This window comes from Girardinichthys multiradiatus, chromosome 20, assembly GCF_021462225.1.
Source record: "Girardinichthys multiradiatus isolate DD_20200921_A chromosome 20, DD_fGirMul_XY1, whole genome shotgun sequence".
Lineage (NCBI taxonomy): Eukaryota > Metazoa > Chordata > Actinopteri > Cyprinodontiformes > Goodeidae > Girardinichthys > Girardinichthys multiradiatus.
Window position 1 is genome coordinate 9,266,675 of NC_061812.1, and position 18,972 is coordinate 9,285,646.

Consider the following 18,972-nt stretch of genomic DNA (forward strand, 5'->3'; position numbering starts at 1 on the left):
AGGTGCAACTATTCTGAGTTGCACCTTACCTGAGGTAAGTATCAAAATAAAGTCTAGACTATATTTGCAAAACATCTTACCCTCTTGAATGGTAAGGGCTATGGGTTTTCGGGTGAAATCTGGAGTTGTTTTTCCTTCTGGAAGTTCCTCCACAATCTGTGTAATCATGACACCAGGCACTTTTGATTTCTTCTTGATGCCTAAATGAATCAGACAGGATTAGCGGTAGATAAAGTCAGTATTTCTAGGGTGACAATCAAAGCCTATAACAGGATGTAGCAAAACCAAGTATAAGTGCACAGTTAAAAATGAGCAGAAATCCTTTTAATATGATTACTTTTATCATGGCAGAAAGTATGGATTGAATTTCTTTGATCCATTTAAGGTACATACATAACTTTAAAAAAAGGTAATGGGACTACCTTTAAATTTATTTAATAATGACAAGAAAAAACACATTTAACAACAGGATATACATTTGTCTTTGTAAGGCCCACTCACACCAGCTTATGACTGCTGTGTGGTCTCAAAGACAGGCATGAGAGCACAAACATGACTCCATTGCAGAAAATTTGGAAAACCTTCTTCTAGTTTGAAGCCAGTCATAATGCTACATTCGTTGTCCCGGGCTAATTGTTTTTTTTCTTCTGCTTTGTTGGTCATCCTACCACATACCTAAAACGATGAGAATCAAATCCCCAAAAATAACTCCTTCACAAACTGTCTAGTTTCCCTATATACATGCACGTTTTCTGGACATCCACCACCAGTGTCAGTCGTTGTGAAGGATGAAACACATTTAGTATTTTCAGCATCCAGCATCTTAAAAGCATGAGAGGATACAGCGGTCTATACAAACTGCGCACCAATAATGTGCCATCTGGAGGATGACTTGTAATCTGGTGCAGCACTCCATGAGGATACTTTGCTGGTGCAGTTAGAAGGAACTACGCACACAAAATCCAACATCTTATTTAACATCGCATTTTTCACTAATCATTATGAACCAATCAGGCCAAATCGCTAAAGCCTTAGATTGAGTCCCAATTTGAGTATTATAAAATTATATAGTAAAGCTGTAAAACAATGCTGAGGTTTTAGATTTGACACACACAGGTACATTTACATTAAAAGTGCTGCCTGTAAAACTCAAGTCTTCCTTCAGTCTCCCAATAATCAGCACAGGCTAGGGAGAATTTGGAGGTGTACGATATAGCCACAGTTCCAGGAGCATTACAGTAGCCTTAGCATAAGGTCAGCAAGGCTAGCCCAGCTTCAAATTCTCTGAGGAACAAGCCTAACAGGTCTTCCAGCTTCAAAGAATGAATATTTTGCTACTGGTGCCACTACACTCCCTCATGACTCCCCAAGGATTTTAATGTGCTGACATTACAATAATAAACCACAACAAATTCCCTATAGAAGTTGTGTTGAAGTTCAAAACAATCAGGAAATTCTCCTGCGCTATAACACACAATGGGAAGCTCACTGCGCTTATATTCAACAGAAGACCTCTCCTACACTCTGCAAGTTATTTTATGCTATTGTGCAGTTTAAATCTGGTGTAAGGGGGGCTAAATATCAGACATTTGTGTTTATATGAAAAGAGAATATTATCCTTATGGGAAAATGCCACTATAACAGATTAAACTTTGACCCACATATGTAGTTATATATAAAAAAAACAAACAAACAATGTTTTCACAATATAAAACCACTAACCTAACCAATACTTCTCTCTTAGCCAGATGTAAACTGAATGGACATTTAGTAAGTTGGCATTGTTTAACCCAGCTAATAATTTAACTTCCTATAGTTTTTAGCAATTTGAAATTGAAGAACTTTTTAGATAAATACCACTTGCATGAACATGGGTATTTTTAAATACATCTTCCAAATGTGTTTGTTCTACTCTGAAATGTATAATAATTTACATGTTCTTGAAACTGCAAAGGTAATGTGCTATAAACGTGTTTTCAAAACTGTCCAGGTCATCTTATTTGTTGGCAGTGAAATGTAAATATGTATGCATCAGGCCTGAGATTTTTTATAGATATACCAAGGTTTTCAAGTTTGTAACCTGGTTACAAACAAAAATGTGTTTTCAAGATATATCACATTTTTAAAACACCACAATTTAAAACCAAGATGAAAGTTCTGATTAAACTGAAATAGATAATATTTTCCTATTTTAGCTTATCTTCACTGACACCCACTTAAATCCAGAATATAATCAAAATGATGAAATTATTCTTCTTACATTCATAGCCCTTAATAATCATATGTCCATATGTTGCAGACGGAGCAGTTTGCTCTTAGACCGCAGGCTTACTGGTAGTTTCTAAAGTCTCAAAAAGTAGAATGGAAGACAGACCTTTGTAGACCTTTGTAGGTATACTGCTACAAGTTTAGACTGCTGAAGTACATAATGATCATCTTTCCTCACTCTTCTCACACTTTCTCTTACTACTCTCCAATTATGCATTATCTGCAGCAATTGCTGCCATTACCTTTATGTTTCATGCGCCGTTCATGTGGACCCTCTGGGGTCGGGCTGTCAAAAAGTCTCTGAACCAGTGGATCCACCCCCATTCACCCCCAAAATGGAAAACAGTCTCAACAAGATGTCAGTCCTCATCGTATTAAAGGCAGAGGTCAGGTCAATGAATAATTTTCTGCTGTAAATGACCCACCACTGTGTTTATGAGAGTCAAAGTAGCATCCTCCACCCCCTACAAACCCTATAGGCAAATTCTAGGGGGTCAAGTTGGTCTTTTACAGCTGCAACAAGATGCTTTCTCACAGCTCTCTCCATACATTTTGCTAGTACTGAAGTGAGTATAACTGGTTGGAAGTCATTCAGAGTCCCAGAACCAAGCTTTTTAGACGGAGGCTTAATGGTGGAGATTTTCCATGAGTTTGTAACAGTGCAGGTGTTTATCAAAATTTGAAACAGAGCCATCAAGACCCCCTTGAGCTCAGCAGAACACACCCTCATATCGCATCCATCCAAACCATCATAGCCAGGTGCTTTGCATGGTTTAATCTGGGACAAACAGCCACCAACATCCTCCTCAGACGTTGAATAGGTTGGTCTTGAGGCACCTCTGCACAGATGGAAAGAGCATTTTCTTTAGCATTAACTGTGTCAAAACAACTGTAGAAGTGGTTGAAGTCATTGGCAAAGATGAGATTCTCAGCGGTGCGTTGTCCTGCCTGGGTTTGTTTTGAACAACCCATCATTTTATTCAGGGCTTCCAAGGCCTGATGTGGATTGACTGTACAAAACTTGCTTTCAACTTTGTTTTTGAAATCAAGTTTTGGTTTATGCATCTTCGGTCTGAACTCTCTCCTTTTGTTGAGGAATTTGTCTCTAACAGACTTTCCTCTGACAGTACTGAATTTATCTCCATCCATCTTCCTATCAGTTCTGACCAGCAGCCCTGTGGTTGCTGAAGAAAAGTATCCTGACAGCATGATGCTACCACCACCATTCATGCAAACAATTTAGAATTTTGTCTCATCTGACCAGAGTACCTTCTTCTAACTGTTTGCTGTGTTCCCTACAGGACTTATTGTAAACTAGCTTTCTTCTTGCCACTCTTAAGTAAAAGCCTGAATTGTGGTGTGCAGGAGTTGTCATATCAACAGATTCTACCACCTGAGCTGTTGATCTCAGGCAGCTCTTGAATAGGTATCATGGGCCTCTTGCTTCTCTGATAAATGCTTCCCTTGTCCAGCCTGTTAGATTAGGTAGACAGCATTCCTCGATAGTCCTTCAGTTGCAAACCCTTTTTTGTGTTTGGATAAATAATTGAACGTTGCTCCCTAGGATATCTAAAGCTTGAGAAATAGTTTTATAGCCTGACCCTTTTAACCTCTCCACAACTTTATCCCTGACCTGTCCAGTGTGTCCCTTGGACTTAAGAATGTTGTTTGTTCTCAGATGTTGTCTGACAAACCCCTGAGACCTCCACAGAAAGCTGCACAAAATCTATGCTGATATGGGTGTACTTTATTATTTAATTGACTTTTTAAAATAATTAGTTGGACTGGATGTTACATAGAGATATCAGAGTTAAAGGGGCCAAATAAAAATCCACCGCACACTTTTCAGATTTTTACTTTAGAAAATGTGAAAACCATGTCCTGTTTCCACAATCACAATTGTTCACTACTGTTAGTTGGTTTGTCATAAATCCATATAAAATACATTCAAGTATGCAACATGACAAAATGTTAAAAACATTTAAGGAGTATCAGTTCATTTACAAGGTATTGTAGATGAGCCTTCAGGGCTTGTATATGTCATATGTTTAACTCGCTATCATAAACCCTCAATGTTCAGGTAAAAAGTGGCTGGCTGTACATGGTACTCCTATAGCTACTTTGTATCCTATTGCAACTCTGTGAAAGTTACATGTCAGAAAGCATTAAAAAGTCAAATGTTTAAGAAGTTGATTTTTAAAGATTGCTCATTTTTCTTTTAGTATTTCTCTCTAAGAAACAGCCATCGTTTATGTAAACTTTTCTTGCATCAAATTTATTGTGGGTGAACTCTGCTAAAAACCATCCAAAATTTAGACTAATTACTGTGAGTTTATAGGAAATTACAATGGCTTATTGGACCAGTGATTTTCTACGAATTGTTGTGTTATGTGGAGGTTTCTGCAAAGTGGGTTCATGTATTGAGATTGAGCTAAGGCCCCATCTCTTACAGGGCTGATATGGATTCAAAGTTTTCAGTAAAAAGTGGCATTTTCCCATTGACTCACAAGCTAAGGTACAGACATGACAATCATTCACAGCGCCCTCTTGCATCAGCATGTTGCAAGTTTTCACACAGTATGGAGTTTGATAAAAAAAGTCACAATGAAATTCATCCATTGTGCCACAGAAAGGTGAGTCATCCATTTTTGGAAAACACCTTTCAAGAAAGATAACAGTGATAATAAGGATGATGAAGATGTCATTGTTCATGCAACTAAACCCAGCATGGCATCACACATGCAGAAAATGAATCATTTGTAATTTGATTTCCATTTTTCTTGCATACCTTTGTCGTCCTGGTGAACTCCCTCAGAACCGCCGATTAACACGCAACAAGACAAAAGGAGAGGGCACAGGACAGGTAAATATAAATCCTGACAGAAGCACCTTGGCAGGTTGGAACCTTGACAGGATTAAGGATAGAAAAGAAACACAAGGGCCCACACAATATACAATACATAACCCAAGATTGGGTAGACAAACACAACACAAAGCATCTGCAGACCACAATATGCAGAGACTGACAACACAACAAAAACTGTTAGTCATAGACAAAAGATAACACGGCATGTTAGCGTGTTGTGTTTCAGCAGCATTGAAACAAAGAGTTGTGCCATGTAAGTGTTACAACTCAACATAAAGCTTGCTTACACATTTTCAGATGGCAGACTTCTCAGGATGATTCCTGCGTGGTGCTTGAGATAAATTCAGGTAATACTTGGAGAGAAGCAGTTTGTAAGAAAATAATTTTTTGAAAGATATTGTTTCAATTCTGTGCATATCCCTTGTTACCATTAGGGCATTTGTTGGACCTTCGTAATCATTCTTTGTTTGCGCATTTCATCAATAACAGGAATTTTATGCAATGTATTTCTTTGGTGATTACAGCTTGCTTCTATCTTCTCGGATGCCTCAGATGGTTTATTTGATCAACTTCTTATATTTCTGTTCTTGGAGGGGGGAGAAGACTCCAAACCAGAGTTCAGTTCTTACCAGTATAACTTGATCGTTGCTTTTTGTCTTTGTGAAAAATGCATTGAATAGTCTCATCTCTATTTCTGTTCACATAAAAAAGGTCTTCTTTGATGAGATTTTTTTAGCATCAAAGGTAAAAGAGCAAATAAGTCGTCACTGATACTTGGGGTGCCTCCACTTGTTGCTTTGTGTTGTTCTTGGTTTTATCTCATCAGCAATGAACAGCTCTTCTCCACAACATTAACGAAGTATTTTGGGATCCACATCTTCGAAGATCTTTTAAGATTATACAATACTGACATGGTCTTCATTGTTGTGGCTGTTTTGCTGGGCGTTTCCATGACTATAAAGTTTACTTATAAAGTGTAGTTGAGTTGAAACTTGTTTATCACCAACTCTGGGATGAAAGAAAATACAGGCAGAGGCAGCTGGAATACCAACTTTTGTCTGACTTCTGCACTTACCTGCCTGCCCAGTGGCAGTTTCATCAGCCACCTTTGTCTTCTTCCACATCTTTATTTTCTCTTGAGATCAGCAGATTCGGAGGGCTCTGAACAAAAGACAGAGATAAAACCTTAGCACCTCATACATTCATAGCTCATATTCTCTCCAGAAGAGATGGCCTTAACTTGGGGATGGGTTATTTTTATTATTATTAATGAATTATCTTTGAAAATATAAGCACATACCACTCAAAGATTCTTACAGAAATATCTACCATTTTCTGAGAATTTTTATTTAATGTTCAGAAGGCTTTTTGGCCCCACCACTCCTCACCCACAGAGTGCAGTTACCTAAACCTGTCAACAAGAGGCAGAGGTAGGTGTTATTTACAATAACTGTTGGTCCTAACATGATCTGAACTCCAGTTTCATGAAGTTTCCACAGGCAGCTACAGGTCCTTCTCAAAATATCAGCATATTGTGATAAAGTTCATTATTTTCCATAATGTCATGATGAAAATTTAACATTCATATATTTTAGATTCATTGCACACTAACTGACATATTTCAGGTCTTTTATTGTCTTAATACAGATGATTTTGGCATACAGCTCATGAAAACCCAAAATTCCTATCTCACAAAATTAGCATATCATTAAAAGGGTCTCTAAACGAGCTATGAACCCAATCATCTGAATCAACGAGTTAACTCTAAACACCTGCAAAAGATTCATGAGGCCTTTAAAACTCAAAACCCCAATCATGGGTAAGACTGCCGACCTGACTGCTGTCCAGAAGGCCACTATTGACACCCTCAAGCAAGAGGGTAAGACACAGAAAGAAATTTCTGAACGAATAGGCTGTTCCCAGAGTGCTGTATCAAGGCACCTCAGTGGGAAGTCTGTGGGAAGGAAAAAGTGTGGCAGAAAACGCTGCACAACGAGAAGAGGTGACCGGACCCTGAGGAAGATTGTGGAAAATGGCCGATTCCAGACCTTGGGGGACCTGCGGAAGCAGTGGACTGAGTCTGGAGTAGAAACATCCAGAGCCACCGTGCACAGGCGTGTACAGGAAATGGGCTACAGGTGCTGCATTCCCCAGGTCAAGCCACTTTTGAACCAGAAACAGCGGCAGAAGCGCCTGACCTGGGCTTCAGAGAAGCAGCACTGGACTGTTGCTCAGTGGTCCATAGTACTTTTTTCGGATGAAAGCAAATTCTGCATGTCATTCAGAAATCAAGGTGCCTGAGTCTGGAGGACGACTGGGGAGAAGGAAATGCCAAAATGCCAGAAGTCCAGTGTCAAGTACCCACAGTCAGTGATGGTCCGGGGTGCCGTGTCAGCTGCTGGTGTTGGTCCACTGTGTTTTATCAAGGGCAGGGTCAATGCAGCTAGCTATCAGGAGATTTTGGAGCACTTCATGCTTCCATCTGCTGAAAAGCTTTATGGAGATGAAGATTTCATTTTTCAGCACGACCTGGCACCTGCTCACAGTGCCAAAACCACTGGTAAATGGTTTACTGACCATGGTATCACTGTGCTCAATTGGCCTGCCAACTCTCCTGACCTGAACCCCATAGAGAATCTGTGGGATATTGTGAAGAGAACGTTGAGAGACTCAAGACCCAACACTCTGGATGAGCTAAAGGCCGCTATCGAAGCATCCTGGGCCTCCATAAGACCTCAGCAGTGCCACAGGCTGATTGCCTCCACGCCACGCCGCATTGAAGCAGTCATTTCTGCCAAAGGATTCCCGACCAAGTATTGAGTGCATAACTGTACATGATTATTTGAAGGTTGACGTTTTTTGTATTAAAAACACTTTTCTTTTATTGGTCGGATGAAATATGCTAATTTTGTGAGATAGGAATTTTGGGTTTTCATGAGCTGTATGCCAAAATCATCCGTATTAAGACAATAAAAGACCTGAAATATTTCAGTTAGTGTGCAATGCTAATATTTTGAGAAGGACCTGTATAAATTAAGTCCAAATCTCTGTGACAAAGCAAGAAGACGTTCTCTTAGAGTTTAAAAACTGCAAAGAATGGCACTGTCTGGGGATTCTGAAACCATTTTACCTGTTTTGAAAGCTTAGTATGATAAATGTTGTAATGATTATGATTATTGATTAATATTCATCAAGAATTATAATTTAAAATTATAATTTGAATTTTTTTTATTTCTTAACAAAAGATCATTACTTAGAAATAGAAATCAGAGATGTCCTCTGATGTTGTGATTATGGGCTCAAAGCTCTTTAATAATTACAAATTATTAACCAAAACCACCAACTGTCACTGTTTATTCAACCGCTTCACCGAAGGTGGGGGAACTTCGACCTTGTTTTGACAGATAAATCACTCTTGCACGAAATAAACACAAAAGCTTCTCTTAATTATATATATATGAAGATTTATTGAAGCCAAATAATCCTAATATACCATTATTCTGGTCCAAAACCATCACCTAATTAACAAGCACTATTCTACACAAAGGGAATAGCAATGACTACCTAACAATAATAATAAAGACAAACATATATGCGCATTTAGATTTCCCTTCAAAGAAATGTATGATATAAGCTGTAGGTGTAGGTCTTTTGAATTTTGGGTTGGCTTGATTTGTAAATTGAAGCCTAATGACTGCGTTATTTCCATGTGGGAAGTAAGCGTTACAATGGAAATACCTCTCTAAAATCTGCTTAAAATGAAACAAGACTTCTACTATTAGAGCTGCACACAGTATTTACTGGCTTGGAATTTACAGGGGTTGGACAATGAAACTGAAACACCTGTCATTTTAGTGTGGGAGGTTTCATGGCTAAATTGGACCAGCCTGGTAGCCAGTCTTCATTGATTGCACATTGCACCAGTAAGAGCAGAGTGTGAAGGTTCAATTAGCAGGGTAAGAGCAGAGTTTTGCTCAAAATATTGAAATGCACACAACATTATGGGTGACATACCAGAGTTCAAAAGAGGACAAATTGTTGGTGCACGTCTTGCTGGTGCATCTGTGACCAAGACAGCACGTCTTTGTGATGTATCAAGAGCCACGGTATCCAGGGTAATGTCAGCATACCACCAAGAAGGACGAACCACATCCAACAGGATTAACTGTGGATGCAAGAGGAAGTTGTCTGAAAGGGATCTTCGGTTGCTAACCCAGATTGTATCCAATAAACATAAAACCACGGCTGCCCAAATCACGACAGAATTAAATGTGCACCTCAACTCTCCTGTTTCCACCAGAACTGTCCGTCGGGAGCTCCACAGGGTCAATATACACGGCCGGGCTGCTATAGCCAAACCTTTGGTCACTCATGCCAATGCCAAACATCGGTTTAAATGGTGCAAGGAGCGCAAATCTTGGGCTGTGAACAATGTGAAACATGTATTGTTCTCTGATGAGTCCACCTTTACTGTTTTCCCCACATCCGGGAGAGTTACGGTGTGGAGAAGCCCCAAAGAAGCGTACCACCCAGACTGTTGCATGCCAAGAGTGAAGCATGGGATGGATCAGTGATGGTTTAAGCTGCCATATCATGGCATTCCCGTGGCCCAATACTTGTGCTAGATGGGCGCGTCACTGCCAAGGACAACCGAACCATTCTTGAGGACCATGTGCATCCAATGGTTCAAACATTGTATCCTGAAGGCGGTACCATTTATCAGGATGACAATGCACCAATACACACAGCAAGACTGGTGAAAGATTGGTTTGATGAACATGAAAGTGAAGTTGAACATCTCCCATGGCCTGCACAGTCACCAGATCTGAATATTATTGAGCCACTTTGGGGTGTTTTGGAGGAGCGAGTCAGGAAACGATTCCTCCACCAGTATCACATAGTGACCTGGCCACTATCCTGCAAGAAGAATGGCTTAAAATCCCTCTGACCACTGTGCAGGACTTGTATATGTCATTCCCAAGACGAATTGACGATGTATTGGCCGCAAAAAGGAGGCCCTACACCATACTAATAAATTATTGTGGTCTAAAACCAGGTGTTTCAGTTTCATTGTCCAACCCCTGTACATTGCTTATACATTTTATTCAAACATTTTTGCTGATTAAATTATGTTATTCAATCTTTACCTGTTTTTAGCTGTATAATTACACAGCTATTAAATGGAAACTGCAATGGGACACATACTTAATGTATAACATGCAGCAAACACATATAAGCAAATCATCATGGTATTGTTGTATCTAATGTAACCATTAGGCCACTTTGTAACCCACCTATGGTAAACATTGGTCATTGATTGTTTTACTTCTTTCCCTATTGTGGTTGTTGTATGACCTGACAAACTCTCCATTCTGTGCTCTGCATCACTCTCAGTGACAGCCACTTTGATGGATAGATGAGGAAATGATAGAGAATGGTGAAAGGTGACTTTTAGATACCCTTTCCTGCACTTCTCTGTTACTGAGTAAATTAGAGGTAAAATTCACTGTGGTTAATTACAGCTGCAAGTACACACTTAAGACTAAATGCTAAAGCTAATCTTTACATTATACCCCTGGCAGATTGAACATTACTTTCATTCAACAAACAAGTTTGTTTCTGATATGAAATAAGACAGACATCTATCAAAAGATAAGAATTTACTTTATAAAATAATTTTTTTTATAAATGTAACCTGTAAATGTGAGCTGGTATGAGAATATAAATCTTTTAATCCTTTATTTTTAGCACATATGCTGCATATACGTTTACTGCATATGCCTTTTCAATTGTACTAAAAGGTGATGAGCTCTTGCAGCAACATTGGCTTTTTGAAATGTACTAAAAACCACATACGGTATGGCACAACCAAAGCTGTCTGGTGGTGAAGATTTCCTGGTATGAGGTTCTGCGCGTTCTAAAGAAATTCACCCCTCTATTTTTCCAGTTTTGTTGTTTTAGCTAATTACACGTAGAGTCCAATGTTTTGCTTTTGCTTTCTGTTTTAATGAATTCTGATTTTTGGGGGAGGGGTAATAAGAGACAGGCTTTCTGAAATGTTGAACCACTACGGAGAGAAACCATTTTTTTTTACTCACAGTTTCTGCTGCAATTTATATTCACTGCTGGAAATCTCAACTAAGGATATTACATTAAACCACTTTTTTTTTCTATGCTTGTTCAGGCAAATAGTAAAAAGGGTATAATAATAACGTGTGCAATAACAGCAATAATGCAAAAACAATATATATATATATATATATGGTACAAAAAAAATTATTTGTTTGATGCTAAAACGTTTGAGAGTGAATATTATCACTTATGTTCTCAAAAACAGCCTGAACTGTTAACTGAAATTACTTTTTCCTTTTTCTGATAATTTACTGCTCTAAGAGGTTCCTGTTCTATCGCTCTTTTTTTCTTCAAAGGTTACACATGGTCAGATGTTTCTGTCCAGCTTTGACACCATCCTAAAATGGTCATTGGCTGAGTATTGCTGCCAATAAATTTATGTTCCCGTTTTATGGATGATACACTTGCTTCTGTCTTTCTGGTTTTAACCCTCTATTTATTTTCTAGACAAAGCAATTAAAGAACATACAGGTCCTTCTCAAAATATTAGCATATTGTGATAAAGTTAATTATTTTCCATAATGTCATGATGAAAATTTAACATTAATATATTTTAGATTCATTGCACACTAACTGAAATATTTCAGGTCTTTTATTGTCTTAATACGGATGATTTTGGCATACAGCTCATGAAAACCCAAAATTCCTATCTCACAAAATTAGCATATCATTAAAAGGGTCTCTAAACGAGCTATGAACCTAATCATCTGAATCAACGAGTTAACTCTAAACACCTGCAAAAGATTCCAGAGGCCTTTAAAACTCCCAGCCTGGTTCATCACTCAAAACCCCAATCATGGGTAAGACTGCCGACCTGACTGCTGTCCAGAAGGCCACTATTGACACCCTCAAGCAAGAGGGTAAGACACAGAAAGAAATTTCTGAACGAATAGGCTGTTCCCAGAGTGCTGTATCAAGGCACCTCAGTGGGAAGTCTGTGGGAAGGAAAAAGTGTGGCAGAAAACGCTACAAAACAAGAAGAGGTGACCGGACCCTGAGGAAGATTGTGGAGAAGGGCCGATTCCAGACCTTGGGGGATCTGCGGAAGCAGTGGACTGAGTCTGGAGTAGAAACATCCAGAGCCATCGTGCACAGGCGTGTGCAGGAAATGGGCTACAGGTGTCGCGTTCCCCAGACCTGGGCTACAGAGAAGCAGCACTGGACTGTTGCTCAGTGGTCCAAAGTACTTTTTTCGGATGAAAGCAAATTCTGCATGTCATTCGGAAATCAAGGTGCCAGAGTCTGGAGGAAGACTGGGGAGAAGGAAACGCCAAAATGCCAGAAGTCCAGTGTCAAGTACCCACAGTCAGTGATGGTCTGGGGTGCCGTGTCAGCTGCTGTTGTTGGTCCACTGTGTTTTATCAAGGGCAGGGTCAATGCAGCTAGCTATCAGGAGATTTTGGAGCACTTCATGCTTCCATCTGCTGAAAAGCTTTATGGAGATGAAGATTTCATTTTTCAGCACGACCTGGCACCTGCTCACAGTGCCAAAACCACTGGTAAATGGTTTACTGACCATGGTATCACTGTGCTCAATTGGCCTGCCAACTCTCCTGACCTGAACCCCATAGAGAATCTGTGGGATATTGTGAAGAGAACGTTGAGAGACTCAAGACCCAACACTCTGGATGAGCTAAAGGCCGCTATCGAAGCATCCTGGGCCTCCATAAGACCTCAGCAGTGCCACAGGCTGATTGCCTCCATGCCACGCCGCATTAAAGCAGTCATTTCTGCCAAAGGATTCCCGACCAAGTATTAAGTGCATAACTGTACATGATTATTTGAAGGTTGACGTTTTTTGTATTAAAAACACTTTTCTTTTATTGGTCGGATGAAATATGCTAATTTTGTGAAATAGGAATTTTGGGTTTTCATGAGCTGTATGCCAAAATCATCCGTATTAAGACAATAAAAGACCTGAAATATTTCAGTTAGTGTGCAATGAATCTAAAATATATGAATGTTAAATTTTCATCATGACATTATGGAAAATAATTAACTTTATCACAATATGCTAATATTTTGAGAAGGACCTGTATATTTGTTTTGCATCCCATAGAATGTACTACTGGCACAGAACATATGTTTGAATGTTTTTCTCTTAGATGAAGCTATTAAATAAGCTACTGGTGTTCATAACTGCTTGCTCTTACACAACGAAAGTGCCCTGTACCTGCGCCTCTGTGTTTTTTCTGTTTCCTCTCTGTCTTTTTAAACCTTGATCAAGACAGATGGCCGCTCACATTGAGCCAGGTTCTGCAGATGGTTTCTTCCTTTCCACTGTCTCCACATGCATGCTCAGTTTGAGGGATTTTTTCAAAGTCAGTGACTCCATATTTCAGTTTTCTTAGAAAATTTGACCTACTGGAATAATAACATAAACTGGATTGCACTGTTTTATAACTAGGATCAAATTGGTGTACATTTTTTTTAATAATCTGTCCCTATAATTTGACTGAATTGGTTATATATTTTTGTATCTAAAATGTATCTCTTATTTTTGTAAAGTGTCAGGTGACTGTGAATTGGTGCTAATATGAACAAACTAAGTTTAATTGAAATGAAATGAAATTTATGGAAACACAAAACTTATTTCAGTGACTGCTCATCATCATTTGGACCACTGTCATGTTGACACGTATTAGAGCCTTTCATGAAAGTGTTGGACTTATATTTGATCTACTGTGGACATGTTTAAAATATTATAAATTAAAAATGTTTAATTAATCCCCCAAGACCTTTTGCTATAAGTTTTCATTCCAGTGGTTGAGTAATACTGACAAATATCAGACCTTTCTTGTTGTTACTCTTTATTAATAAAGTAGATGGCCACTCCCCCACATAAAATCCCTAAATACTTTATTAGTTTACATCATTATTTTTTACATCTGTCTCTTCAGCCACTTTGCAAAGCATGCCTTGATATGTCAGTTTAAAACAAACTCTTTGCCTTCAGGTATCTGGTCCAAAAATAGTTTTGTGGATGTCAGGTCATCTCACAACTTCTGTAGAATAAATCTCTACCAGTTTTCAAACTGACTTTGTGTGTACAAATGGCAACGTTTTTATTTTACAAGCTGTTTTTCCTTGTGGCTCACTTTGATAGCATATGATTTAAAATAATCACAAAAAAGGCCAACATTTAGATACATATCATAGGTGAATGTTAGTAAATCATTTTATTGTCTAAATAACTTGCCTTCGTCTCGGCTTTACCTCTTCCTATAACAAGGAAAATTACCATCTTTAACTAAAGAAATATTTGCAGAAAAGTTTTTTTTTTAAGTGATTAACAACACAAAGTCAGAGCATATATTAGCAGAACATGACATCCTGCTTACACCCACTTCAGCTGACTGGGCCGCTGACCATGTACTCTGGAAATGGCATCTAGTAGCTTCTCAAATGTCGCTCACTGCTTTTTTTCAACATGTCAGTAATTGCAGCAGAGAGAACAAGACAGAAAGTGTCTTCAGCAATGTAACTTACACAAAACCTGGCTTAATGGCAAGATCTTTGGTGACAAATGAGCACTTATGGTGATAAATTAACTTCCCTCATGTGTTCATATGTAGGAAAATAAATAGATTTTTATTTTCATCACAAATAAATGTAGAATGGAAAAAAGATTTGCCTTTTAGTATTTTCTCCCTTCAGAAGTTTTTGTTTGCTTTATTTATTTGCATTGAAGATATTTACTTTTTATTCTGCTAACAACAACCTTGCCATGCACACATTTTAAGTTGCACAACCTAAAGTTGTATGGAAAAGTCAACATGAACCACAGGTCTGCAGATTCTTTAATGAAATAAGAAATTGATCATCTGCCAAACTACAGCCCACTTCTTCTTTGCAAGACCCTAAATCTCAGGTTACATATTGATACCTCTATCTAAAGTTAGTTATGACCCAACAGTCTCACATGTCTGACCATACTGTTCTAATGTAACCTCCTAGATTTAAAAGTGTGAAATCTAAACCAGCATGTCTTGTTAAGGTGATTTTATGCATCAGTATCAAATATGCAACATTTAATCTAGCCTAATGATTAATGTTTTAAAATACTCCGTACTGTGATGCCAAAAAAAAATTATTTTAACAGCTAGCCTTATTCTTTGATATGGTTAAAATACCTTTATTTTCTCTACAATTTAATCACACCTTTCTAGAATAATGCACTTATCTGTTTTATCACACCATCATTCAACATATAGCATAAATCTGGATATTTGCATGTGGAAAAATGCAAAATAAATCTATACATATAATCCTTTTTTCTCCCTTGCTCAGTAAAATCTCTGATCAAGCCTTTATTTTGTGGATCACCTACCGTCTCTCTTCTCTTTCAGACAGAAGTCTGGTCACACTGTGCCTTCCCCTGTTTTAACTGTAATAGATCCTTCCTGCAGTTTGCAAGCTGGTGCTTGATGCTTCGCTTCTGCTCAGACCCAGTGACTGCCTAAAGTCATTTATGTTTTTTTTTCATGTTAGTGATGACTCCAAAGCCATTGTAGGTAAAGTGGGCGGTGAAGCAGGTTGGGGGTTTTGGGGTGGGGGTGTTGGGTTATTAAGTGGGGGTCAAAGATCAAGTTAAATACTTATACAGTAATTTTTTATGAAGCAGATAAAGTGACACAAATGAAGATGAACTTTTTTGTTTTTTTTTATAAGCTCAAAGTGGGTGTTCACATCTAAATCAGAGGTGACAACGTCCTGCAGCATAAAAACTGGGAATGTTTTAGGTGCGGCAATGTTATTCTTAAATTGTTATTGTTATTCATAAAGAAATGCATTTCTTTTTGTGTATTATTTATCAACATAGCAAAATACATTCAGCAACTAAGACAGCAAGCTTGGCTAGAAACAAAAAATATGCATGATACTTCTGTACAATTACTTTCCTTTAGGCGAACAAACATAAACATCTGTGCAGGAGTATTTTCTTCATGCTGTCTCATGCATGTATAAATATACAGACTGAATTAGACATTCACCACCATTAATCAATTCTTGATGAACATAGTAATTACTATCTTAACAACTTAAATTAACAAAATAAGCTGTTTAAATGGCTGATATTGATTTGACAAACTGGAATAGAAATAGTGATGATAAGGTTTATTGGGTGAAGTTTCATATCAAGGGTAAACTGCCCCTTTTTGACAGTTTGTGCTGCATACACTTTAAAACTTAAAGCAATATCCATTGTGTAATGGTAAGACAAGTTTAAACATATACTCAGAATCAAAGATGAAGCCTGCAGTAGGAAAAATATTTGTGTCCTGTATTATATTACATCCTTTTATACTTCATACAGTTGTTGTCAGTTGATAATTTAAAAGAAGATAGAGGTTTTTAGTCACTGTCCAGAAAGACTTAAATCAAGAAGCAAAGACACTGTGCTTGTCTCACTTTGTTCCATCCGATTGCATGTTCTGCTTTTACTGGAGCCAGGAAGGTTATGTTGTTTCTATTAACATCTGACATGTGATCTAAAGCATTTGCAAGCATAAGTTACACAGACAAAGAAACATCCACCTTCACAAATGTGCATACAGTGGAAGACTATTAAAAAGACCTTTAGACAAACTGCAATTTGATCCTTGCCATCTAACATTCAATGACCTAGTCAGTCACTTAAATTATCCAGTTCTGTTTCTACTGTCCCTACAATGTCTATTCTTATTTACTTTGTATTTATATTGTACTTTCCCATTAGTATAAGCATCGGTTTTACATCAGTTCTGTTTTAATGTTCATATACAAGATAGTAAAGCCACCCACCAACTACCCTAAAGCAAACAGACACAGTATTGCATAACCTCTTTACATGTGTTTCTTTAAGCTCATGCTAGTCTTACTGCATTCCCAAAATATTTATGGCTTTAGCAGTAAAGTTTGACTTCAGCACATTACAACAACCATAAATCGGAAACACTGTACGTAAAGAATTCTACTTCCAAGTGTCATCTTCCAGGGGATGCTCAGTTTGTTTAGGCGCAAAAATATGAATAGTTAATGAATAGCTGATAGCAGATTACCACATACAAGCTTCATTCAAATTGATTAGAACAAAATATTTAGTTTTTGCCCTTTTTAACCCCTTGATAACTATGTCTTGACCGCTAAATCCCATCTGACATGGTATGTTGCTGTTTATTACATTGACTCGGTCAAGTTTGTCCATGTTGTTTTCCAGGGCATGATCCTTAGGTTGGAAAAGAAACATCCACAATAGCAAAATATAGTTATACTGTAACAAAACAATATTGTTAATACAATCATAGATATGTAGTTGATAATAATAGGTCAACATCATCTGTAGTTATTATTTCAAATTGCATTAAATGCTGCTCATACCATAAAACAATATCCATTGGAAACCATTATCTCTGTGGGTGGTAGATTTTCTTAGAATGTTTTATGAGATATTTTGGCAGTCTCAGTAAAGTCAGCAGGGTTTTATTGTAGGCTTAGGTTGCAAATTCCAAAATATTCATCATAAAGTCATGTAAGCTGAGTGGCTGATTTGTTGTTGTTGTTTTTTTTATGAGACAAGAAAACTTTGCAATATCTAAATATACTGCAAGACAGTATAACCATGCAGTTTGGTTGTGTTTAAGTTAGCAAATCGTCGGAAAAGCCTTTACAAAAAAGGGTCGGTAATGTAAATACTATTGTATATTAATTTAAGTTATCTAGTATTTTTCAGGATCTGCTTTAGTCTTCAACATTGCTTCAGAAACCACAAAATAAGCATTTTTTTCTAGATTTAAATCTATAAATATTGTGACCCCTACAATTTGTTTAATATAAAGGACATGCATGTGATGTAATTGCTATTACAATATGTTCAGAATGCCCTATAGTCCCCAGACAGACCCCTGACAATGATTTCAGACTGTATGAGTTGCTCAAAAACATGAAAAATAAACATGTCAGGGAGCTGCAGTGCAATAAACTGTAAAAGCAAGTTGAGCAAAAGTTCATGTGCTTCTTTTGCAAAGTTTGACAGAATACTGAGAAGGAAAACAAAATAAACCGATGTAATTTATAAGGAAATGATCTGAAATGTACATTTGAGTCTGTTTGTCTCCATTCTGCTAGTTTTCTAAGTAAAAAAAAAACAAAAACAAAACACTTATTAAATGTTTTTTTTATTATTTAGAGGCTGACTTGTTTTTCATAGTTTATGTTAAAATGTTGGTCCATGACAAAATATCATGTAAATTTTGTGATGTAACCCTGAACAGAACGTAGCTGATTTTTCTTTGCTGCATCCCTGTCCTCAAATCACTTTACTTAACTGAGCCCACAAAATGTAAGCCAACATTAGCTGCACCAGGGTTTATACCGTCGAGTTTCATCTTTGTATAAAATGTCAGCAGGGAACTCTTTGTACAAAAAATGTTTTATGAGTGTCAACTCAAGTTCTTATTGGCACGTCTCTGACTCCCTGACCATCAGCACCGGTTCCCCCCCAAGGCTGTGTTCTCTCTCCTCTGCTCTTCTCCCTGTACACCAACAGCTGCACCTCCAGTCACCAGTCTGTCAAGCTTCTGAAGTTTGCGGACGACACCACCCTGATCGGACTCATCTCTGATGGTGACGAGTCCGCGTACAGATGGGAGGTGGACCATCTGTTGGACTGGTGCAGCCAGAACAGCCTTGAGCTCAACGCTCTAAAGACAGGCCCCACCTGCCCC

The 18,972-nt window shown here is 37.9% G+C and overlaps 1 protein-coding gene across 2 annotated transcripts in view; it reads right to left on the reverse strand.

The window, feature by feature from the left end:
• Window positions 1-15,740, reverse strand: part of LOC124856354 (immunoglobulin-like and fibronectin type III domain-containing protein 1) — a 54,630-nt gene extending 38,890 nt beyond the window's left edge. The window contains exons 1-4 of one of the 2 annotated variants that reach the window (XM_047346707.1): window positions 15,597-15,740; window positions 6,210-6,295; window positions 5,057-5,078; window positions 81-200 (exon numbers count right to left, since the gene is read on the reverse strand). In XM_047346707.1, the coding sequence (XP_047202663.1) occupies window positions 81-200; window positions 5,057-5,078; window positions 6,210-6,233 (166 nt within the window). In that variant the 5' untranslated portion in view covers window positions 6,234-6,295; window positions 15,597-15,740. The remainder of the gene's footprint in view (window positions 1-80; window positions 201-5,056; window positions 5,079-6,209; window positions 6,296-15,596) is intronic. The other variant, XM_047346706.1, reaches the window with a different exon arrangement.
• Between the last annotated feature and the right edge of the window lie 3,232 nt (window positions 15,741-18,972).